The sequence below is a fragment of the Priapulus caudatus genome, unplaced genomic scaffold (assembly GCF_000485595.1).
Source record: "Priapulus caudatus unplaced genomic scaffold, Priapulus_caudatus-5.0.1 Scaffold1310, whole genome shotgun sequence".
Lineage (NCBI taxonomy): Eukaryota > Metazoa > Priapulida > Priapulimorpha > Priapulimorphida > Priapulidae > Priapulus > Priapulus caudatus.
Window position 1 is genome coordinate 53,110 of NW_014578371.1, and position 26,308 is coordinate 79,417.

The window sequence follows — 26,308 nt, forward strand, 5'->3', positions numbered from 1 at the left end:
AAAACTGAGGTAAGGCGCGCGGAGCAGGGATAACAGTTGCCCGAGCCACCGACGGCGACCATTCAGCGCGTGCCGCAGCTGCCTCGTCGAGATCAACAAACCACGACACCGACTCACGACTACGTGGGGGAGTTCTCATCAAATCACTTTACGTGGAGAAGGAGTCACTGGCGGAGTCATACCAGTCTCCGCCGCACCACCACCCCGTGTCTGCATACCAATGCCAGGCTGTCGCTTCTCTCGCACACTCTTAGGCGGCATCGTATAACGTATGCCAACCCCCCCGGCAAACGTCGACCGATAGCCTACACCAACTAACTATACTACTTCAACCGACCACCACCTAACCAGCAACCCACAGCACCCCAATGCAACCCCCGTTACAATGAGTTAAACTGGCACGCGCCAGTTTAGCGTTTCGTGCCTTCCCGGCGACACCCGATGGCGCCATCGGTCAACACTTAATGGCTAGCACACAACCTTAGATATTCCACTCACCCGTTGTGCCCGGAGGCATTGTACTGGCCGTATCGTTGTCTCCGGACGCCGCTAGCCACCCGAGCGCTTCAAAGCTACTGCGCTCCCGCAATAACCCGTTCTGTTGTGCTCAGGTCCTGATGCGTCGTAGTTAGTCAACAGTGCAGGACGACTAACGACACGTACGCACACCGCAGGGCAACTCCCACCCCCTGCCCGCTAGACTCGCGTTACGATGTATAACAAGTGTATACCCACGGTAAACACAGAGGTTAAACACACAGTATAGACTATGAACGCAGCCGGGCAAAAAGGGCTACAGTGCAGTAAGGTACCGACGGCTTCCCGTCCCGTACAGCCGCGTACGAAATAGACTAACTCCCTCGCTATTCGTGCAGACTCGACACGTTTACTCTAGGCCTAGTACTGTATTATTCACTCACCCCACAACGACAGGACAATACGGGGCTTACTCACCGAACGGCCGCTCGAGGCAGAACGCGGTGGGGCTCACTCTCTCCTTCTCTCTACTACACTCTATACTTCTCTCTCGAACTCTCCAACTCTCTCTCTATCTCTTTGTCTTCCGAACTCTCTATCTGAACCTCTCTCCTGCGCTCCTACCCGCCAACTACCACGAGACCACCGACGAATTCCCGCCTATCACCTGCGGGCCAACTGTTTCGCCGAACTCTGCCGCTAGAGGGGACCCACTGCATTCGGCATGGCGGCCCCCTTTGTTGATGTTACAATCGGTAAGCAAACCCCTGACAAAACAGACACAAAGACAAAACAATTAGACAATAACAAACATTCAGCCATCTCCCCATCTTCCGGGTACCCAGGGGGCTACAACCCCACCGCTCTGGGAACCCGAGGGCCCGGTGCCACCGCTACACAACAAAGAGTAGAGATGATTCATCGTAGCAGATTGTTATTGAATACTGATTTTATTAGTCACTCGAACACATACAAAATATATACATACGGCAACCTAGGTGGGTGACCGTGCTTAGGTCCCGTCGTCTCCGTTTTCGTCTATCTCTCTACATCGTCGTATCTCCTCTGGGTAATAACTCCTAGCTGTCTGTCCGAGCGTGTCTATTTATATGATTCCCAAAAAACCCCGGCGACTTTTGAATCCGACCGGTTCTTTGCCGGGGCTAGGACACGCGTGAGGCTACGCATATATCTATAGTGCCGTACATCCCGCGTCATTACCAAAACAACAACGAACCACCAGGCCAGAACACAGGCCAATTAGTTCCACTGCCTCACCCGGCTAGAAGCGCTCCTGGTTACAATGTATAATACAACATTCCTTCCTTCTCTCTCGACAGGGTTCTTGTTCTCACGAAAAATACAGTTATGCATAAAAAATACCATTAAACATTAAAAGTTGAAAACATTAGTCCAAGTTTGCAAACATCAAACCGTGCCATAATACATGTTAGTAGGTGTGCACTATGGTGTAATTTTACAAGCCCGGCACCGACCGCGTTTACATGTGATGGTGATAATAAATCCTTGGGGTTTAAGAGTAGGAAAGGAAAGGCCGGTTTTGAAACGGGCTGCAGCTGTCTAGTGAAAATTACGTCTCATCTCATATCACAGGAGGGGTCGACAGTCTGCAACGGTAACTCAACTCGAATTGGCATGGCAAGGCAAGAGGAGGATGGAACAAGGATACCTCTTACCGCGTACAACACGTTAGTAAATCTGTTAATCAAAAGAAATAAAATACAAACAAACAAATGACGAAACAAAAATACAGATATCATCGGCAAAGCCATATCGTAAACACAGATCCATAGCCAATTATTTGTTTATAAAATTTTGAATTCGTGGTTTTGCTGTCGTGGTATCGACCCAATGGTATCGGCAGTAGCCGTGACTCAAAAATGACGCGACGCGTGACGAAATCGGACGTGCCCAATTCCCGGGCGGAGCTGTTTTAGCTCGTCGTCACCTTCAATTAAATATTACGCACTATGGTGAGTTTGTACCGTAGTATGCCTCTGTTGGCAGGGACGCTAATTTTAGCTTACCCTATTGGCCACGTTCGAGGTCATACTTTGAGGTGGCTAGGCGTCTCGCCCCTCTCATCGCATAGGCTTACTACATACTTTCGACGCTTGAGTCACCGGACGCCGTTGCCATGAAATTCGAATACCACGCTAGCTATCACTACGAAAATTAGCGCGCAGTGCTCGGCAATTCGCGAGTTATTTTACTGTTAAACAAATATTTCCAAACTAGTGGCTATATGTATACAGTGATTTTACGATGTCGCTTACCCTATCGTCGCCGTGTAGATCTATCTCTTCTTCAGCTGCCCCTCGACCTTGCTCTGCGCGGGCTCTGGAGGACATGACAAAGCAGACAACATGGCTGCCGCCTTGTTGGTTGTGAGAGCGTCGATCGGGTCCGGAGATGGCTGCCTCTCCATTTTCTTTCTCTCTCGCTTTTCTTCTCTCCCGACGCTCTTATTCTCTGTCTCTCCTTCTTCATCATCTGGGGGATCAGCGTAGCGTACGTAGCGAAATACGGAATCTCTTCTCCTTCTTTGTCTTCTTCTTCTTCATCTTCTGGTTCCTTCTTCTTCAGCTGGGGGATCAGCTCGATGGCGTAGCGAAATGCAGATCGTTGCATCCTCCACCAATTATTGTACTGCGAAATAGTTGAAGTTTCCGGTCCGGCATCGTAGCATCGTAGCGTGATACGTAATACGGAGATGGTTGCAGCAAGGAGTAGAGATGATCCATCGTAGCAGATTGTTATTGAAGACTGCTTTATTTAGTCACTCGAAAATATATACTCGAACACATGCAAAATATATACATACGGCAACCTAGGTGGGTGACCGTGCCTATAGGTCCCGTCGTCTCCGTTTTCGTCTATCTCTCTACATCGTCGTATCTCCTCTGGGAAATAACTCTTGCAGGACTGTCTGTCCGAGCGTGTCTATTTATATGATTGCCAAAAATCCCCGGCGACTTTTGAATCCAACCGGTTTTTCGCCGGTGCTAGGAGACGCGTGAAGCTACGCATATATCTATAGTGCCGTACATCCCGCGTCATTACCAAAACAACAACAAACCACCAAGCCAAAACACAGTCCCATTACTGCCTCGCCTGGCTAGAGCGCTCCTGGTTAATTACAACGTACAATGTACCATACAACACTGGTTGCGGGCGGGCCGAACCGGAAACCAGACCCTATCATCATAATATCTAATATATTATTTATTAAATAAATCTATGCTGAGATACTGAGGTGACTGAAGAAAACTGCATAATACAGCTTGCTGAAAGAGAGAGAGAGAGAGAGAGAGAGAGAGAGAGAGAGAGAGAGAAAGAGAGAGAACGGTGGGAGACTGTGAAAAAGCGGTATGGATGATAGCTGAGCGGCCGTAAAGGAAGGAGGTTGAGCGAGGGACAAGGGAGGGCAAGGGGAAAGACGGGCTAGCGCGCGCTCCTAATTATAAACACAGATCTAGTGATAACGATATATTACATAAATCTATACTGAGATACCCCCTAACCATAAATAAATAGTCATCACGAAATATAACTCCTCTGGTGAGATATTGCGCATGCGCTAACACACAAACGTAGCCAGATAGCCAGCCAACGTACTGACTGTCATACGCAGCGGGTATCTTACATGTAAGATCTTCTTCCTATTTCCTAAGTAAAGTCTACTGATAGAAGGTTACGATATAAATCTATGCTAGGATAACTCCTCTTCATTTCAAATGCATAATTATTGCATAATATTAATTTTCTCGGGAGATAGAGCACTCTATATTTATGTTTTACTGTGCGGCAGCGTGCAGCAGCGCGCGTGCGGTGGACATGTGTGTTGCAGAGGAGCATTTGCAGCACGGCATTTACAGGAAATTATCGGCAATAATAGGCGCGAGAGTATAGAAACATTAAGACTTTGGTAGTAAATAGATTTCGTATTTATTTAGCATGATATTTTATTGAAACGCTCCAAGTGCCTGTGCACGGGCAGCTGCTGCATGTGCATCAGAATATTTGGCACGACACTTCTGGACACATCTTCCAGAGTTTCGCCGACCTAAGTCACACGTATGTCTATCACACCTGGGTATATAATAATTTCCTGAATGTGCCGGGCGTTAACAAGCATGATATAAAACCTTAAGACGCCTTCCTCATGAATAACTACTGCTCAGGTTTTACACTCATGATTACTGGTTGGTCAATGATTCCCCGAATAGTCGTCCCATATATAATCGTAGCGTATACACGTAAAACAGTGAACGCAAGGCTGTGTAATCTATGCCGATGTACGCAGTCTACGTACAGTCTATGGATGAATAGATAGATAGATTGGTCGGTTGGTAGGTTGGGATGGTCGGTGCATGGATGGATAGATAGATGGGTGGACGGACGGACGGACGGACGGACGGACGAACGGACGAACGGACGGACGGACGGACGGACTGATGGATGGATTTGATGGAGGGAGTGATGCATGGAGGATGGATGGATGTGATGGATAGGCGAAGGAATGGATGGACAAACGGTCGGATGCACTGATTGAACGATAGATGCCTGGGTGGATGGATGAATTATACGTTTGAGTATTTTCCTGGTCTAGCTGTTTGCTGCGACGCTGCACAGCATCCGCGTACTATCCAGTCACGTCGGCATCATGTGCACTACATAGACGGCGCCTCCACTGTGACTATATAGATGCATGCTGTCGCCACGTATCGCGCATGAGAGGACTCAGGTCACACCCTCTCTCACTATCGGTCACTGATCACGGTCACCGCAGCTCCACAGCGCAATTCCTGTATTGCTGTTTTCCTGTAATCTTGTTTCAGGGTGAGTCAGAAAATTCAGTAATGATTTTAAACCAGAATATGCACGAGGGCGTGACTAAACCCTTTACTAGTGCACTGTCTTGTGTAGACTAGCTGTCGCTTCGTATCACAGACATAACCCTAACCCGGCTCCGTCGCAGAGCAACACCACGAGGGACAGTATAGAAATACTACCGTCAGATGCGAGCTTGTTATAGTTATTCTCCTCTCAGCTGACGCGGTTTGCCGCGGTCTTAATTTCTTATAGTTTGAATTTAAAAATTGCGCAGCAAGTCGACGGACGAGCCAATACCAGCAACAATAACATATTAGCTGAGCTATACTGTAAAGGTGTGAGTATATCTGCACTTATTACACTAGCTCTGCTTTCACTGTGTTCACGTGTCTACGCTATACGTTTATATATGAGAGGACTATTCGGAGAATCATTTAAGCAATGTTTGCGCATGTGTATCTGAACTTCACTTGCCTATATTGAAAAATAATGCTAATATATCACTAATGGAGCAAATGTGAGAGCGCGCGCGTGCGTATCATGAGCTAGTGTCGTTGTCGCATGGGACCAGCAAATATATTATTACGGCATATGCGTGCAGGCGCGCGCGTGTGTGATCCTTCAGCTCAATGTTATCGCACTTGTATTGTTGGAATCGATTCCATGGTCAACCTGATATTCACCCTATAAAAGGAGAAGGAAAAAACGGAAGAGCAGCAGCAGAAGCAGAAGGGGGAGGAGAAGGAGGAGGAATATGAAGAATGGGAAGGAATGGAGGAGTGGTTGATGAAAATGAAGATGAGAAGAAGGAAACGAGGGGCGGTGAAAGATGAGGAAAATGAGGAAGCGGAGGAGAAAGATGGAGGATCACGAGGTCGAGGGGAAGGAGGCGGAGGAAGAGGATGGGGAAAATGGGGACAGGAGCAGGAGGAAAACCAAGTCATAACGTATTTGTGGAAATGCAAAGGCTGGGCATGTTTTATTATTAAACTCCCTTCTCATACGTCGTTATGTTTCAGGAGTCAGTGCAGATGGAGCGGTACAGAGCTCGCTTCAGGACTGTTCTGCTTGTTACGATGGCAAGCTTGTTATTACTGGCGCTTTACCAGCGTATGGAGACGTATTCACCACAGACCATCTACGTGCGGCGGCCCGTGGCAAAATTACAATCAGGTGCCAGTTCACAATTTGCTTGTTTTTAATTGAACAAATATGCGACACATAATAACCTAAAGTGTTTAAGGTACGGATTTAATATTAGGTAGTTTTACACGTATATACCCTGTCAAGTAATACCAGTCACGCCACACATTTCAGCACGCTATAGGCATGTGCACATCATTACATTTTTATATACATAAAGCATATATATATATATATATATATATATATATATATATATATATACGTCAACAATGTAATATATAATATATTGTAGGGACGTAGTTTGTATGTTATAATTTATAGTTTAAATAATCAAGAAGACATACAGAATTTGTGTTCAATTAAAGAAATATATTGTTTACAAACATAACAGTCACCATCTCGTCGTCCCGTCCTGTCCAGTTCCAACCGTCAGTTCCAACCCCCAACGACCCGCAGATGTGTAACGCTCCGCTAGTCCCAACCTAGCTATTTCTCATCTGTATGCTAAACGCCGAACCCTGCTTCTATGTACAACTAAATCTATCTACAATTACTAAGGCAATTGGGGGGGGGGGGGGGGGGGGGGGGGGGGGGGCGGGGGGGGGGGGGGGGGGGGGGGGGGTAGGGGGGGGGGGGGGGGGGGGCGGGGGGGGGGGGGGGGGGGGGGGGGGGGGGGGGGGGGGGGGCGGGGGGGGGGGGGGGGGGGGGGGCGGGGGGGGGGGGGGGGCGGGGGGCGGGGGGGGGGGGCGGGGGGGGGGGGGGGGGGGGGGGGGGGGGGGGCGGGGGGGGGGGGGGGGAGGGGGGGGGGGGGGGGGGGGGGGGGGGGGGGGGGGGGGGGGGGGGGGGGGGGGGGGGGGGGGGGGGGGGGGGGGGGGGGGGGGGGGGGGGGGGGGGGGGGGGGGCGGGGGGGGGGGGGGGGTAACATGTGTAAAACACATGTTACATTTACCTCCCCCTTCATCAAAACGATGATCCCATCATCGCATTCAGCGTCCCGCTGATCTAAATGTCCTGTTTAACTAACTCCCAATCCCCCATATCTAACACACACACACACACACACACACACACACACACACACACACACACACACACACACACACACACACACACACGCGCGCACACCTGTTCCTAACGAAATAGAGCCCAACATCACATAAATTCCTTCCTTTGTCCATCATACTGTCTACAATAACTCATTCATTGAACACAACCCCCCTCCCCACATAATACTGTACACAATTTACACAACCTATTACCTATGGTACCAAAGCCAGTACCATGGTATCCCAATTCTATGGCTAACACTGCCGCCAACAAAAACCTCACTGACCACACTGATATAAAACCATACTTGACACGAATTGCCAAGTAAACCATCTGTGCAACAATTCCTTGAAACCCTGAAACGAAAAGCTGAAAAGAGAAAACCAATACACAAACTACACCAACCCCAATGCAACACAACAACTCATTACATACCGACAATGCATAACCTGAAATACAACTCCCAAAACTCAATAATATACCATAAACATACTGCATACCTGAAATACAAAAACAACAACACAATGAAATACATAGAATACAATATAATATAATAGTCTTGATCCTCGACGATGTTACGATGTCCTACCTGGCCTTGATGTTGATCTCTGCGCTGTTTCTTCTGATGCTGATGCAATAATTGATTTCCGGACGCAATTGTCAAAATGTGCTGTGGCATTTTAATTTCTTCGATAATGTCCAATGGTTTATGCCAAAAGTTCACCAGCACTGCCAATCTGCTAACGCATTAGTGTTTGTGTTAAACAAATATTGTTCTCAGAAATTTGAAGGTCGACGACTCTGCTGAAGTATTGCGTCGTTGAAGTGTTGACGTTACTGAAGTGATGACGGTAGTTTTTCGCTCCTTGCCAAACTGGTATACTGACTGCCGCCTCGATGTCCTGCCGAAATATTTGACCATTCTGTGTAGCGAAGATGCGTCCGATGTACTCTCCTCTCTGGATGTCCCCGCAACTGCCAAAATTATAAAAACCACCGAACAGTATCCCTCTCCTAACCGATATCACTATAACCATGCCTTTAATATATGCGCGCACGCATATATCAAAACCGCAATCCTATGTAATACCCACACTTCAAACTCCTTATCCAACCAAATCTTACATCCAATTTACTAAAACAACCATCATTCAGAATCAAAACACGTTCATTCTTAGCCATTTTAATCCCCGTTCCTGCTAACATTTTAATCCCTTTCACTCCTACCCACAATTATTTTCCTAACTTATAGCTAACATATATCACCTCGCACCATGGTCCCCGATACTAGAACCTCAATGCTACCAGCAATATCAAATCACGGTATGATTAATCATAAATACAGCATATCAATCCTCATAATAATAATACTAGCAGACTGCACTTCAATATATTACACTATTTACAACTGGTACCATACTCTCACTCACGCTTAACCATAACACATGCATGCACTTCAAACGACTTGTCAAACATCCACTGCACATTCTGTAAATGCTATAATTCCAACTACACTGACACTGCACCCTGTAAATGCTATAGCTCCCATTACACTCACACCGCACCCTGCTCTCACACTGTAATCTGTGTCGCCATTCTAAACGTGTGTTCTACTATTTAGCTGTAAGTAGAAAAATATTAATGACAATTCAACCGCTGCAGTTGTGCGAAAAGCGAACGGTGCTCGAACGAATTTAACGCTCCGTTCCGCTGCCTCCTTGTGACTGTCGTCTCCCTAAAACAGTATAACAATTTCAGACACCCTGCATGTGCACTCATGCGAACAATGGCACAATCAGCGCTGACGCGTTGATCGGCTGCATGTGCGTTTAACCGTAGAGCTCCCTTGCTCTCTCCAGACGCATTCGTAGTCTCACTAACCCTTTCTCATTTCCCGGTAAGTGTGAAAGACTCCCACGCCAGCATCGCGTGGATTTGTGTAACGACCTGTGTAAGAAATTTGTAATCAAACATGTTACAATATAATGTTTCCTACTATACCGACATCGTTAGCTAAACGTAACGGTTTTGCGTACAGAAATGCCGTTCAATAACGTCGACTCTTGTACCCCGACGTGAGTCCTAGGACCGATCATGTGTGGAACACGAACTTACACACCGATTATACGTTGATTAAAACTGCAGTGATTTGATTAAACGTGACAGGCTTCTGCTATCGTATACCCGCCCATGGCTCCATGGCCCGACATCTAGCTCTTAAATCTCTCAAATCTCTCAATCTAAGACAATTCCGCTTCAACCCGCATAATGCTGATCGAGTTAGCTGACCGTGAGATTCAGCCGTACGTACGTTATACCTATACTTATACCTATACTATACCTGTTACATCGACACCATACCTACTAACCATACCTACACACATACTATCCTGTAAGCTTGTGAAACAACTGTATCGGCCTTTATTATTATAGCTATTATTTCGCTCTGCAAGTAGCCTATAGCTATAAGCATCTCAATAACATAACATGCACCTTTTGGATAAGGGATAAGAAACATGGTGCATGTATATATACAGTATTTCACTATCACCTTGTATATTACATGCTGTGGTTTTAAACTATCGTTTTTAACTTTACTTACGATTGTATATATGCCGACACAGTTTGTTTCACTCACCGTTTACGTATCTTCGTCTCGTTCAGCTCTTGTTCCTTGTAAGTTGCGTTCTTGTTCCGTTCTTCTCCTTGCTTCGTCGCTTCTTCCTCTCCATCGTTACAGCCGGTAATGATATTATACTAGCGTGTACCTTATGTTATTTTGCATAACCGTCCGTCTGTCACGTAGCACCAAATGTAGGGACGTAGCTTGCATGTTATAATTTATAGTATAAATAATCAAGAAGACATATAGAATTTGTGTTCAATTACAGACATATATTGTTTACAAACATAACAGTCACCATCTCGTCGTCCCGTCCTGTCCAGTTCCAACCGTCAGTTCCAACCCCCTTCAAAAATCCTCTAAAGTCTTATATATCACTCTCTTATCCAATCACTGTCCAGCTCTACTCTACCCTAGCCAATCACACACACTAACACTCTGCTATTCAAATGAGAGCGCACGAAAACCACATCTGACCCGCAGATGTGTAACGCGTCCGCTAGTCCCAACCTAGCTATTTCTCATCTGTATGCTAAACGCCGAACCCTGTTTCTATGTACAACTAAATCTATCTACAATTACTAATGCAATGAACATGTGTAAAACACATGTTACAATATGCAGACAACGTTATTATAATGTGTAACGCAACGTGCTTACGATGTATTTAGGTTCCAGTCATTGTGATGCTACGAAACGTACTAACGAGTTTAAAATACGTGTTTTCCAGATGAGGTGGTTATCGCTTCCCCATCTGCGAGCCGACAATACAAGACAAAGTTTCCCCCATCGCGGACAGGTCGGCAAAACACGGGCATCGATGGGAATCTAAAGGTTCCCAACGTGCTGCACTACGTCTGGTTCACCGACCCCAAAGCAAAGGGCGCCGCACATCGTTCCATGAATCTGTACCGTATGCTTGGTCCGATCAGTGCCTCCAGGAACCTGCGACCAGACCGCATTATCTTACACAGTAACCAGCGCCCGAGTGGCCGCTGGTGGGATGAACTGTTTCGCATAGTGCCGATAGAGCACGAATACTACCCCGATGTTAAACGTGTGTTTGGCAGGCCAGTCTATGAACTAGCACATCGCTCTGACGTGGCGCGTATTGATATCATACGATCACACGGCGGCATCTATCTGGACTTTGATGTCGTCGTTCTCAAGTCGTTTGACCCGCTTCGTGTGCACGACTGTGTACTTGGTGTTGAGACAGGCATTAAGGTAAAGACAAGAAACGTGACCAACGCAGGCGTGATCATCGGTGCGAAAAACGCCACTTTTCTGAACATGTGGTACGATGGCTACCGTGACTACCGCAAAAATGATTGGCTGTACAACTCGGCATTCGTGCCGAATAAACTGCGTGCGAAGCACGGGCAGCTGCTGCACGTGGATCCGAATATTTGGCACGACACTTCTGGAAACATCTTCAAAAGTTTCGCCGACCTAAGTCACACGTATGCCTATCACATGTGGGTAAATAATCATTTCCTGAATGTGCCGGGCGTTAACAAGCATGATATAAAACCCCAAGACGCCTTCCTCATGAATAACACCTTCGGTGAACTACTGCTCAGGTTTTACACTCATGATTACTGGTTGGTCAATACTTCAGTTCCCGCTTCCCCGTAGATGGCTGTATTTGTTTGGAAAACGGCCGTACACTGTAGTTACGAGTAAACACTGTTCATCCCAGCCGACCCTTCCAGCCGAGCTTGAACTATGACACAGGAGCGCGAGCATCCACGAGTGGGGTACGTGCGTGCGTATGTGTGCCAAAGCATCATGCATGGTATAGCATTCCCAGGCAGGAAAGTTTGGCGACAAGTCTTCAAATGGTTTTTAATAAACTGGTTGACGAGAATGTTTTTAAAGTGAACTTGGGCTAGAATTTATAAGTTATTGCCATTACCTTAATTGCGCATTCGTGTGGCGGCTGAAAATGCACATACGACGCAATTTTCAGTATAGAAAGCGTTGCGCAAAAACGCTTTCATTAAAATATATCCTGGATAAACATTTGAGATAACAAAATGCACATTGTGTCCTGCAATGAATGGTCTTTGTTGGGATGTTTCAACATTACTCCTGTTCAGTCATGGGAATTTCGTACTACGCTTAGCATGGTCGTCAATGGAAAATGTCTATAACGCCTTAATGCTGGACTGTACGGTGGCGACACATGTGGGCGGCTTCGGTCATCAGTGTTAAACCCTATTTCATTCGTTTTTCGCAATCTGGATACACGCGAGTCTCACACCACGCTGAAGCTGTCAGCGCTCATTATGTAATATACAGCGCTCATAGTAGTATTATTATAACCTAATAAACTCTTAAAATTTATTATTGGTTTAGTTATAGAATCATTTGGTTATTATTTAATATAAATTATTTTGTGCATTAATACATAGGTTTCACTGACGTCACACATCCGGGTATTCGTCCGGGCGCCGCCATGTTTCGGGGCAAGCGCAGTGGATCGGGTGGTGTCTGTCAAGCAGGTATGGGAGATTACGGTACGCATATATTTGCTAATATATTGACTAATCGTGCGTCAATAAACTCCATATTCACAGAGAGTATAGCTAAGAGTAAGACATGTGTCTATAGGTATCTAAGTGTTGATGCCCGCTGTGTTGTTACGCTTGCCAAGAAACATGTCCGCCGTACCACGTGACCATTTAGCTGTGACGTCATGTGAAATCTATGTATAGACAAACCGAGCTTGACACTATTTAACAGAATCCACATAAGTAAGAAGCACAAACAAGTTACAAACTCATCATAGCACAATAATAGTTACCACTGATATTATGTGAGTATAAAATAAGCACACACGGTTATATTTAAACTCACAATCAACAAACACAAACACACACACACACACACAAACACACACACACACACAAACACACGCACACACACACCCACGCACACGCACACACGCGCACACACACGCACACACACGTACACACGTACACGTACACTCGCACGTACACACGCAAACGAACACACGCATACACACACACTCACACACACACACACTCACACACATACACACGCACACGCACACACGCACATACACACGCGCTGCGACGTCGGTCGCCGATGACTGCCAAGATAATATTCTTCGGCCGTTCTTATACTTTAAAAATGGAGCTGGGCAGGCTGACAGCACGTGTGCATGGTAAAATCTGATCTACATGATTGGCTTCGCTCGCAGCATCCCGCAATGATTCCCAGCTATGCTAATGCATGGGCAAATGGCGCAGCGACGTCCGTCGCCGTTGACTCCCAAGATAATAGTCTTTGGCCGTTCTTATACGTTCAAAATGGAGCCGGGCAGGCTGACATCACGTGTGCATGGTAAAATCTGATCTACATGCCTCACTTTGCTCTCAGCATCGCGCCGCGATTCCTAGCTATGCTAATGCATGGGAAAATGGCGCTGCGACGTCGGTCGCCGTTGACTGCCAATATATCATTCTTCGGCCGTTCTTATACGTTCAAAATGGAGCCGAGCAGGCTGACAGCACGTGTGCATGGTAAAATCTGATCTACATGCTTCACTTCGCTCGCAGCATTGCGCCACGATTCCCAGCTATGCTAATGTATGGGCAAATGGCGCTGCACAGTTAATCCGTCCGCCAGTATGTGAAATACTGACATCGCGCTCATGCGCAACAAGGTCAGTATTTCAAATAGCGCGCTGCTAGCAATGTAGAACTGTTACATTACTCACTGCCTTTTATGTGAGTATTCTACATGGGCTCGGCCAGTTGATGTGAACATTTTACATAAGGTTAGCACGCGTTCACATGTCTCAAAAGGATGACCGATACGTGGCAGCACTAGTCACTTCGTACCTCTCGCTCCAGCGTAGCACCAGTTCCTTCGCCGTCGTAGTGTGTGTTTATACATTTTTATACCATCATAGGCGTTTGTATATATCTATGATACCACATATATTCTATAATATCTATGATTATACATGTTACATGTATATTTATTTGCCTATGGAAATTTAAATGGATTTTTATTCGTACGGTATTGTTTCTGATAATCTTGTTTTGTGTGAATGTGTATCAAGAGCTTACAGTGGGAAATACAATTAAATATGTTACGCTCGCGCCCAACTGAGATAGTAATTAGTATTACAATAGCCAGGCATAGTACGTCATGATCATGTCTCCCGGCATAAGATCCGAGAAACGGTGTCTATTCTAAATCACCTGTGTAGGAACCTCAAGATGTGTAACAATATGTTAATCTCATTGCTGACTGGTCAGTGGTCGGGCTAGTCAGTCATATCTCGCTCTAACACCCCTTTAGTTTTAAGCTTAGGCACCTAAAATTGTATTAGTGACATTGTTACCAATATTAATACTTACCAGTGGCAGTGAATAACATTACAGGGAACCATGTATGATGTATGATAATAGGCGTATGATTTCGTACTTCACTACTTGGGTAATATTCTGTTAAATTCTTATAATTAGTTATATTCTGAAATAACTCATTTATATTCAAATCCAAAACTATCTCGATTAGTTTCTAAATTTTATTGATAGATAACCAGGTCATCATTTTTAAAGTGAATTGATAACAATTAAGTGCTGCAATTTATAATGACCTTCAATTCCACCCTCAAGAAGAGTATATATTACAACGTCAAGTACTGAAAACAATAAAGATAATTCAACACACAATCGTATTCAAATGATGAAGACTTCACAATGCTCCTCCATGGAATAGAGAAACGTATCACCATCGAAATAGCGCACATCGAATTTGAGGTAAGGAACTCCATAGAATGTAGCCTGTCCACCTTACATCTAATTAGCTAAACGTCATTAACGCCAGCAAAGCATTCATGTCTGAGCAGTATGAATCAATGAAAGGCTCTCTAGATAAGACCCTACACCGCTTTGAAGACCATTGATGAAGAAAACAAACTGCTGAAGACCACAGTAAATACACTTGAACAGCAGTTAGAGACCGCAAAGGCAACTCTAAATAACATCGAACAGTATGGCCGCAGAGACATGATGGAATTCTCTGGAATTTCCCAAGCTGAACATTAATTAGCTAACAGTATAATGTTTAGAATTGCTTCAATGATGCAGGTTACCATCCTTGACATACCTGACATCAGTATCTCTCATCAGCTCCCCAAACCCATGTCTGGTGCTAACCCTAGTAGTATAGCCAAGTTCGTAAGATGCTATGTTTGCGATGCATTTTATACTTGTAGGAAGAATGCAGGAACAGAGACATGGGCTTCTCTTCAAATAGCCAAATCAATGATAACGAGAGTCTAACACAATTAAACATCAATATAGTTCCGTGCTAGGCAATGTAAATGCAAGTTACAATTTAAATATGCATGAATGACATGGGCTTATCTACGTTAAACAATCGGATTATTCTGAAACAGTCAACAATAAATCGATAGACAACCTGTATAAACTCAATTACTCTCAAGTGTCTAACTAAATTAACTCCGACTTCCATACCCTAAGGTCCACCCAATTATGACCACCTTTTACATAATCGAAATCTCCGCGCTGCGATCAGAAATCTCTGGCACTGATATTTCACGTGATTACTCGTGAGTGACGTATTTGTAACCGTGCTAGCCACGCCGCAGCTTGGCGATCCACTGTGAACTGTATATTGCAAGGTGGCGGCACAATCACACTTATATATAGTCACGTTCACCAAATGTAGCGTGCAACCAACCCTTGATGTAACGTGGCTATCATATACAAGGATAGCTTGGTAGCCCGACCAGTACTAAGTGATGTTTCGTGGTATAAACACAGGACGCAATCTCTCTCTCTCTCTCTCCCTCTCTGTCATAACTGCAAGTTGACTATAGGTTTTGTATGTGCATATGCGACCACACTCTGTTACTAACGCGCAGTGAGGCTCTGATAACCTAGCCTGATCGCGAGCTGTATGACTCGCACATTGTTGATACTGGTGGCAAACAACTATAGGATTAGCCTGCCACGCTGCGCATTAAGAGTCTTCACGCATGTACTCTGCTTCAAGACCTTTACCTGAAAGTCTCTGCCTGTTGGCTTTTTGTCCTACTCTTCCCGCATACTTTGCTCTCTTGGGGTGTGCCGGCAAATCAAGAACGTGTACGTCTGACTCTTTCTGCTGTTCACTACTGCTGCAGGCTGGTACCTCCAGCTCTATGCCATCTTCCTGGCTAATGTGACTTCTCACATCAGCCAGCACTTCTCCTAGTACATCTTTCAAGTTGTCTAGCACATCTCGATCATGTACTAAAAAAGTAGCAGACCTGAGCTGTCCCAGCAGATCCCGGCACATCGCAGCGTCACTCCTACTGTAGGTTGTTGGAGGAGGCAGAGGAAGAGGCTGTGAAGAGACACGGGGGTCATCTATTCCCACTTCAATAGCTGATCCACCAGACTCACTCGGCAGAGGCTGAAGCTGGGTGATGATGTCATTGTCTAGGCCGAGGTAAGGAGAATTCCTGTACAGTGCGGATAGATTACCCCACTGCCAACTCGGGTAGTGATGGAACACTGCCAAGATGTGTTTACATGGAAGAAACCACTTCTTCCTGTCCTGGCAGTCACATTTACACAACGTTGATTCATTGCCAAATACAACATTGAAGAACACATTGTCTTGGGTTTGGCTGTGAACTCTGAAATTACCCAATCTGCTGTCTGCGCATTCTACGTGATCTTGTGTTATCGCTGATGCACTGACGTCTCTAACCATGCAATGAGTAACTAAAAACCTTGGTTTGTTAACAAGGTACTCTGGAATATCATGGCGATATTTTCGGTATCCGCTGCAGTACCTTACATTCATTTGCATGTACCTAAAATAGACAGTTTAATAGTTTGTATTCACATTTTATCCTGCAATAAGCCTACTGTTTCTACGTACTTATTCTAGTACTTATTCTAAGCACTATTCTTAGCCACGTATCTCTTGACTTAGAAAGGGTTCAGCTGCAAGTAGAACAAGAGTTTACGGTATATTCTTAAACAGTGTAAACGTGAAACATAATATGTGCTTGTTTACTGCGGATTTTGTTGTTGTCCTTGCAGAGTATGACTGTTACCATACGAGTGTGTTCCATCACCGATGGCAGATGCAGATCGCAAAGACTTTAGGATGAACCCGAAGATGGTAAAAGTAAAATAAAAATAAAAGTGAATGTAGTGAACTGAAGTGAATGTAAGAGCTCTCTCTCTCTCTCCTCCCTCTCTCTCTCTCTCGATTTCTCATTGCTTCCTGCTCTCTCGCCCTCTCCCCCTCCCCCATGCTTGCCTTATCCCTCCCTCTCATTTCTCATACTCGCTCCCTCTCTTCTTCTCTCTCTCACCCCCCCCCATTCTCTCTCCCTCTCTCTCACTATCTATTTCATTTCTCATGGTCAGTTTCTCTCTCCCTCTCTTTTTGTCTCTCCCTCTCGCTCTCTCTCTCTCTGTCGCTTTCACTCTCTTGCTTGCTCTTTCTTTCTCTGTCCATTCTCTATCATTGTTTACATCTGTCGTTCTCACTCATCTCACTCTCCTTATTCTGTGTCCTCTCTCTCTCTCTATCTCTCTCTCTCTCTCCCCCCTCTCTCTCTCTCTCTCTCTCTCTCTCTCCCCCCTCTCTCTCTCTCTCTCTCTCTCTCTCTATCTCTCTCTATCGCTCTCGTTCTCTCTCTCTCTCTCTCTCTCTCTCCTGCTCCCCCAATCTCTGAATTTCTCACAAATAACCTATAGTAAAGTGATCGTAAATATGGAAATTATGAGCTGTAAAGAAATTAACATACATTCCAGGTGAGGTGTTGAGTTAAAGGCATGCGGGGCCAATAAATAATTATGATAATCTATTTCAAATTGAAATTAATTCTGTTTTTGTCGAAACAGTCGTGGCCAGGACAGTGACGTGTCCCAGATGGTTATATGAAGGTAACATGCACATTTATAACTATTATCAGAGACAGTGTACAATTAGACATGATATGCACACATAATCTACAACCCATGCATTCTCTCTCTCACGCGTGCTTTCTCTCTCTCTCTCTCTGTCTGTCTCTCTCCTCTCACCACTCTCTTATACTCCGTCCGCCCGTCCGTCCATCTGTCCATCAGCCTGTATGTCGGTAGGTCTGCCTGTCTCCCGCCCTGCCTCTCTATTTTTATTCGCCACTCTCTTTCTCTCTCCCCCTCTCTCTCTCTCTTCGTCTCCCTCCCCCCTCTCTCTCTCTCTCTATCGCTCTATATCTATCTATATATCTATTGATCTCTCCATCTATCTATCTATCGATATATCTATCTATCTCTCTTTCTATCTATCTATCTATCTATATATCTATCTATCTATCTATTTATTTATCTATCTATCTATCTATCTATATATCTATCTATCTATCTATCTATATATCTATCTATCTATCTATTTATTTATCTATCTATCTATCTATCTATCTATCTATTTATCTATCTATCTATCTATCTACATCTCTCTCTGCCCCGCTGTCTCAATTCAAATGAGGAAATTAATTTAGTTTTTGTCTGAACAGGCGTGACCAGGGCAGTGACGTGTCCCAGATGGTTATATGAAGGTAAAATAGACAATACTACTATTATAAACATATATAAAAAATAATATAACTACTAGCTATTATCAAAAACAGTATACAATTAGATCTTATATGAAAACATTATAGGATCCATGCATTCTGTCTGTCCTTCCCTCTGTCTATCCCCCCCTCCACTGTCTCGCTCTCTCTCGCTTTCTCTCTCTCTCTCTCTCTCTCTCTCTCTCTCTCTCTCTCTCTCTCTCTCTCTCTCTCTCTCTCTCTCTCTCTCTCTCTCTCTCTCTCTCTCTCTCTTCTCTCGCTATCTTTCCCTCTCTCTATATATTTCTCACGCCATTCTGGGTTTCCCATCTCCTCTCGCCTTTTCTTTCTCTGCTCCTCTGGCTTTCCCTCTCTACACACTCCCCATCTTATTTTCGTTCTGTCTCTTTCGCTCATGCTCCACGAATCTCACAATCTCTCAAAAATAAGCTATAGCAAAGTAATTGTAAATATATGTATATGTGTCTAACGCGTTGATTGTAGTATGGTTTTGTAGCGCCATCTATCAACAGTAAAATGTCAAATTAAACGGTTAAATTTATTTTTACTAAAGGTATGTATGTATGTATGAGTCTAACACGTTTATGAGTCTAACGTTGTTAATATGGTCTCGTAGTGCCACCTCTCGGCAGCAGAAATGTCACATTAATCGTTTAACATTAAATCACTACATGTCCGTGCATCATGATCTGCATAATAGTCAAATAATAAATATTTACTCGTGAGCTTGTTACTATAGCCAGGGAAGAATCCTATTTGTACAAGGGAGTCCAACCCTTAAAAAGAGGTAGTCTGCAGTCTGAAGTTCAAAACTAAAGATATTAACTAAATATTCTTCGTCTCTAACCATCTGAAATTAGCAGGTCATCGGTGAGGGCGCCACCTTCCACAGGGTACAGTACACGGCCGCTGTCATGTCAATGAAAGTCATACAGTATCTCACATAACTGGTAAATGCTACAATATATGTCTGTCTCTTCCTCCACTCTCTCTCGCTCTCTCTTTCTCTGTGCTCACGCATCTGTGCGTCCGCGCGTGCGACCGTGCGTACGTGCGTGCGTCCGTTTATATATTATATGTAACGTTTTTCCCCGTCGCGCGGGACGCTCCCACTGTTCGACCACTGGATTGTACGAGTCACACAAGAACAAATAACACAACTCAGTAATGACAGTGTTTACGCCGGGAATATGCCCGGGGCTTTTATTCCGCCCTGGTCAACAGACCAGAGTGGGCATAAAACGGTGCAATATTCCTCGCAGCGTAAGGCCCGAGTATAGCTAACAAGATACAACTAGGCACTAGGCCTTGACAAGGCGATCCCCTGTAGAGAGTGGCCAAGCCCGTGCAGTGATCGCCGGTGGTTGTTGCCGTGCTGTACCTTGCGTTGTGTGCTTCCTCTCCGACTGACCCGTTCCTGACGAGCTGGCTGACTGCCTCACCGGCAGCCTGCCGGTGAACTAAACTCTCGGTGCTCTGGGGAGCGCTGTATTTATACGCCTCGAAGCAGGCACGTCAAGCACACACGTGACACGCACGCCAGCTTCAGACGTGACATGCACGTCAGCTTCAGACGTGACACGCACGCCAGCTTCACATGTGACACGCACGTCAGCTTCAGACGTGACACGCACGCCAGCTTCACACGTAACACGCACGCCAGCTTCACACGTGACACGCACGCCAGCTTCAGACGTGGCACGCAAGCCAGCTTCAGACGTGACACGCACGCCAGCTTCACACGTGACACGCACGCCAGCTTCAGACGTGACATGCACGTCAGCTTCAGACGTGACACGCACGCCAGCTTCACATGTGACACGCACGTCAGCTTCAGACGGGACACGCACGCCAGCTTCACACGTAACACGCACGCCAGCTTCACACGTGACACGCACGCCAGCTTCACACGTGACATGCACGTCGGCTTCATACGTGACACTCACGCCAGCTTCACACGTGACATGCACGCCAACCTCACACGTGACACGCACGCCAGCTTCAGACGTGGCACGCACGCCAGCTTCAGACGTGACACGCACGCCAGCTTCACACGTGACACGCACGCCAGCTTCACATGTGACACGCACGTCAGCTTCAGCGTCATGAGTACGGCACACGACCAGTTCGTGTCAAGCACGTGTACATTGCCACAGCATGCGGGGATTCGGCCTACATCAAAGCCCACATCACCCAAGGACGCCGGGCAGGCTGCAGGGGGTAGGACGCGGGGATGTGACGCTGCGGCAGACCAAAATTCGTTACATATATATATATATATATATATATTCAACACATCTTCCACTGGCAGTGGTAGCGTCTCACTCGCACTATAGCGTCATAGTCAGATACCACTAAGTTAAATACCTGTCTAGGTTTTATCATCGAAATATATTGCATATGTTGATGAAAAGTGTATAACATATGTACCTGTGCGTGTGTATGGCGTACGTGCACATTATTATTGTTTGATGATTAATATTTATGTGTGGCTAGTGTCGGCAATGCAGTTTATTTTGTATTTCACATAATAAACCAACAATCAAGTCTTCAAATTTGAAGCGTTTTTTGATTAAAAAGAAACGTACAATGGGCATTAACAATTTACATGCATGTTATTGGGAGTACGTGATACCAAGTGCTTTTTCAATACTTTTTGATGTTGTGCATTTCTGATGATACAATTGTTTATAAAAAGAAATCCCACGCATTGTCTGTATTTGATTTTCTCATCATTCTTTTTCCTTTCCTCCTCCTCTCCCAATTCGCCATCCTCTTGTTGTTGTTGGTTCTCTTCCGTAGCAATTATGTGTGCATGCGTACGTGCGTGTCTCTGTGTTTATATCTACATTTACATATAGACATAAAAATTACAAATAATTATACGTACTATGCGTTTTATTATACCAGTGTTGATTATGATGACACAATCACAAACACACAAACACATGATTATTCACAAATGCTATAAAATTTCAGCGATTGTAAAACAGTCACACACTTTGGATAGAGTAATACTCATCAAAAACACAAACATGTCACCATCAGGTTGTATACCGTAAGGGGTTTCACGGCTTTCACAATCAATTCCTAGTTTAGCCTCCAATCTGGAAAGAAGCTGTAGCAGTTGCGTTGCATTTGTTGGGATTCCACACTGCTCCAGTTCACATGTGTTCTGTGTGCTCGCATTTTAACAAAGCCAAGCTGCTATTACATGTGAGTCTGACAGTTCGAGATATACTTTCTGCTTACGTTGCCATCTGTCTTGTGTGGTTATAGAGTGTCTTCAGAGCGTAAGCTTCACTCACTTCAAATGTTACATTTGAATAATTTTTTCTTTCGTGTGAGTTCTCAGGTGTCTCTTCACATGACCTGACTGTGAGAAGGTAGCATGACAGAGATCGCACTTATATGGTTTTTCTCCAGTGTGAATTCTCATGTGTGTCTTCACAGCACCCGAATGCGAGAAGGCAGCATCACACAGATCGCACTTATACGGTTTTTCTCTAGTGTGAGTTCTCATGTGTGTCTTCACAGCACCCGAATGCGAGAAGGCAGCATCACACAGATCGCACTTATACGGTTTTCTCTAGTGTGAGTTCTCATGTGTGTCTTCACAGCACCCGAATGCGAGAAGGCAGCATCACACAGATCGCACTTATACGGTTTCTCTCCAGTGTGAGTTCTCATGTGTGTCTTCACAGCACACGAATGCGAAAAGGCAGCATCACATAGATCGCACTTATACGGTTTCTCTCCAGTGTGTGTTCTCATGTGTGTCTTCACAGCACCCGAATGCGAGAAGGCAGCATCACACAGATCGCACTTATACGGTTNCAAACATGTCACCATCAGGTTGTATAACATATGAGGTTTCACGGCTTTCACAAGCAATTCCTAGTTCAGCTGCCAATCTGGAAAGAAGCTGTAATAGTTGCATTCGTTGGGATTTCACATTGCTCCAGTTCACATATGTACTGTGTACTCGCGTTTTCACAGAGCTAAGCTGCTATTACATGTGAGTCTGACAGTTCAAGATATACTTTCTGCTTACATCTGTACGACATCACACTAGAATTATTATACATTGTCGTGTGTGGTTATAGAGTGTCTTAAATATCAAAAGCTTCAATTTAAATGTTATATTTGAATGATTTTTTCATTCTTGTGAGTTTTTAGGTGTCTCTTCACAGCACCCGAATGCGAGAAGGCAGCATCACACAGATCGCACTTATACGGTTTTCTCTAGTGTGAGTTCTCATGTGTGTCTTCACAGCACCCGAATGCGAGAAGGCAGCATCACACAGATCGCACTTATACGGTTTTCTCTAGTGTGAGTTCTCATGTGTGTCTTCACAGCACCCGAATGCGAGAAGGCAGCATCACACAGATCGCACTTATACGGGTTCTTTCCCGTGTGAGTTCTCATGTGTGTCTTCACATGACTCAGACAGGAGAATGCAGCTTCACATAGATCGCACTTATATGGTTTCTCTCCCGTGTGCGTTCTCATGTGTGTCTTCACAGCACCCGAATGCGAGAAGGCAGAATCACACAGATCGCACTTATACGGTTTATCTCGCGTGTGAGTTCTCATGTGTGTCTTCACACTACTCAGACGTGAGAAGGCAGCTTCACACAGATCGCACTTATATGGTTTCTCTCCCGTGTGAGTTCTCATGTGTGTTTTCACACTACTCAAACAGGAGAATGCGGATTCACACAGATCGCACTTATACGGTTTCTCTCCCGTGTGCGTTCTCATGTGTTTCTTCATATGACCCGACTGCGAGAAGGTAGCATCACACAGATCGCACTTATATGGTTTCTCTCCCGTGTGGGTTCTCATGTGTTTCTTCACATGACTCGGATAGGAGAAAGCAGCATCACACAGATCGCACTTATACGGGTTTTCCCCGGAATGAATTGTCACATATTCCATCGTGCTTCAGGAAAGGCTGCCAGGTACTGGTCACACGCGTGAGATTTCTCCCATGTCTGGCGCTCAAGCTGCGATTACGTGTTTTGCTTCGAAGACGGCCTCGTCACATGCGTAAAATTAACGTCCTATATAGGCTCGCCTACAAATTAGCAAAGAGAAAAGAGAATACGAATAACTTTGTATCGAGGGCCGCGTATTATATTCATGTTCATTATTCAACTGTTTATTCTGTAAATCGAATCATTATCATATAAACATCACGCGCCATTTTACTACTGTGACGTCTAGAACATATTACATCACGAAAATAAATAAACGAAATTATTATAAAAATAATCAGCTTACCAATGAAGTCACTGAACGTCCGAATGGTGTTCTCGTATGAAACTGATTTTACAAACGTTATTGGTGTGGTTATATACCTGTTGTGTTGATGAAACCGGTCAAATATCCAGACACCCGGGGTAACCGGTCTGATATCCTGACACCTGGGCAACCGGTCTGATCTCCTGACACCAGGACACACGCTGGTCGCTTCCACTAATTAATTACAACAGCAGCTGCACACCACGTCCACAAGTGCCATCCACACTGCGCAGGGATGATGACAGTTATTTCTACCACAGCAGGACTAAACAGCTTTGTATACAAACACTAACGAGAAAACACTGTATACATAATGTTTTTACGCGCACCAAGCAATACCAGATCTCTGACATCCAGCTTCATGAACTCTGAGCTCCTCGCCACACCCTGCAACCCTTTATATCTCATCCCAATTATTAAAATGACAACAACGCTTGACGACACATACAAACCATGTTTTACAACTGCGTAAGTAATTAAGGTCCGGGTGTATAAGAGACTTTCTAAGCCATCTTGTGGCTGATTAAGGGATGACTATAATGATGGGGATATAGCGTAGCTCCGTTTTCACAGCTCACTCGGCTGTTGGTACGCCGCCTGATCTTTCGTGTAGACTTAAAAGCTGTTAATATCCCAAAGCGTTATATTTTCATCGTAGAATAAGCTCTTTTAAGCCCAGTGTTTGCACAGTGTCGTCATATCCTGTAAATTCGATGTACATTAAGTTACGATGTAATTTGCGTTTTTGAAGAAGAAGCTATATTTGGTCAGTGTTACGTACGTGTTCGTCAGACGTACGTCACGACAATGTACGACCTCTGATCGGCTGGCGAAGTTTTGTAATATATGGTTCGTATATATAATAATAGTTGGATTGTAGTTAGTGTTAGGGTTCGGGTTCGGGTTCGGGTTCGGTTTCGGGTTAGGGGGTATTCATTTTACATTGTTGCTTCGAGAAAGTCGAGTGATTGATCGTCGCTGATTGGCTGTGGTCCGGAACTCTCGTGGGGAAAAAAATTCGCGACCGGGTGGGAGGGCGGGCTAAGCGCAGGGGTATGTGAGGGTGCGGGGGAGGGGGTGTGGGCGCAGGGGGTTGTGTAACTAGGAAGTCGTGTGAGCCTGGGGTGGTGAGCGTGAGGGTGTCTTGGGTGAGCGAGGAAGGGGGTCGTGTGAGCGCGTGGTGGGGGAGGGTCACGCCTCCTGCTGCGGAGGGGGGGGGCGGTGCAGTACGCACGGGTTTGATCACGATAAGATGTAACTATGTATATATGTCATAGATATAACATGTATATATATTATGTACTACGTGCGCCCGAGTGTGTGCGTGTATATTGTGTCATAGATATAATATGTATATATATTATGTACTACGTGCACCCGAGTGTGCGCGATTGTGTGCGTGTATATATACCATAGATATATGTATGTGTATTATGTACTACGTGCGCCCGAGTGTGCGCGTGTATATATATATATATACCATAGATATATGTATGTGTATTATGTACTATACGTACGCCCGAGTGTGCGCGTGCGTGTGCGCGTCCGTGTTTACGTGTATATATGTGCACATGTGTGTGCGTGCGCGTGTTTGTGGGCATGCGAATGTATGTGTAAGTATATATATATATTCACTAGTAAGTTCCAAATAAGATATAACGCACCTTTATAGTCGTTAGTAAAATAAACTCAGATAAGTAATTGAAGTTAGATAGTGAAGCATCTACTCTTGCTATGGAAACAGGAAACTTTCCATGTAATCTACACCCGACCATTGCTCTGTAGTCGCCGGTTCGCGATAGTCACCTGATTTAGATTTGATTTAGATTTTAGATTGATATTAGATCCTATAATGATGATTAGATAATATGATTTTTAATTGATTTGATTTTAGATGTTGACCGATCAGCGTCCGTATGAATTGCGGCGCGAAATGCGTGCGCGCGTGCGTGCGTTAGAAAACCCGTGCGCGCGTGCGTGCATGAGAAAACCCGTGCGTGCGTGCGTGCATGAGAAAACCCGTGTGTGCTCATTCCTCGTGTAGCATGCGCCGTGTCGTATTAGCTTTCGCGATGCCATTAAATTCGGTATCATCAGGTTTGTAATCGCTTGTAAACAACGTATGATTGATGAATTGTAAATATAGCAGATGGATAGCGACTATTTCGTGGAAATTCGCATAAGGTTTTTACACGTTGGAAGTTTTACGGATATCGTT

At 45.0% G+C, this 26,308-nt stretch overlaps 1 protein-coding gene and 1 long non-coding RNA gene across 2 annotated transcripts; one reads left to right on the forward strand and one right to left on the reverse strand.

The window, feature by feature from the left end:
• Window positions 1–5,424: 5,424 nt before the first annotated feature.
• On the forward strand, window positions 5,425–12,496 carry LOC106816197. Its single transcript, XM_014820759.1, has 3 exons — window positions 5,425–5,671; window positions 6,354–6,507; window positions 10,881–12,496. Exons 2-3 carry the CDS (start codon window positions 6,366–6,368, stop codon window positions 11,786–11,788), a joined length of 1,050 nt encoding a protein of 349 aa, XP_014676245.1. The 5' UTR covers window positions 5,425–5,671; window positions 6,354–6,365; the 3' UTR covers window positions 11,789–12,496.
• Window positions 12,497–23,697: 11,201 nt separating this feature from the next.
• On the reverse strand, window positions 23,698–24,104 carry LOC106816196. Its single transcript, XR_001394849.1, has 2 exons — window positions 24,070–24,104; window positions 23,698–23,863 (listed from the first exon to the last, which is right to left on the reverse strand). It is a non-coding gene; the product is annotated as an uncharacterized LOC106816196 (long non-coding RNA).
• Between the last annotated feature and the right edge of the window lie 2,204 nt (window positions 24,105–26,308).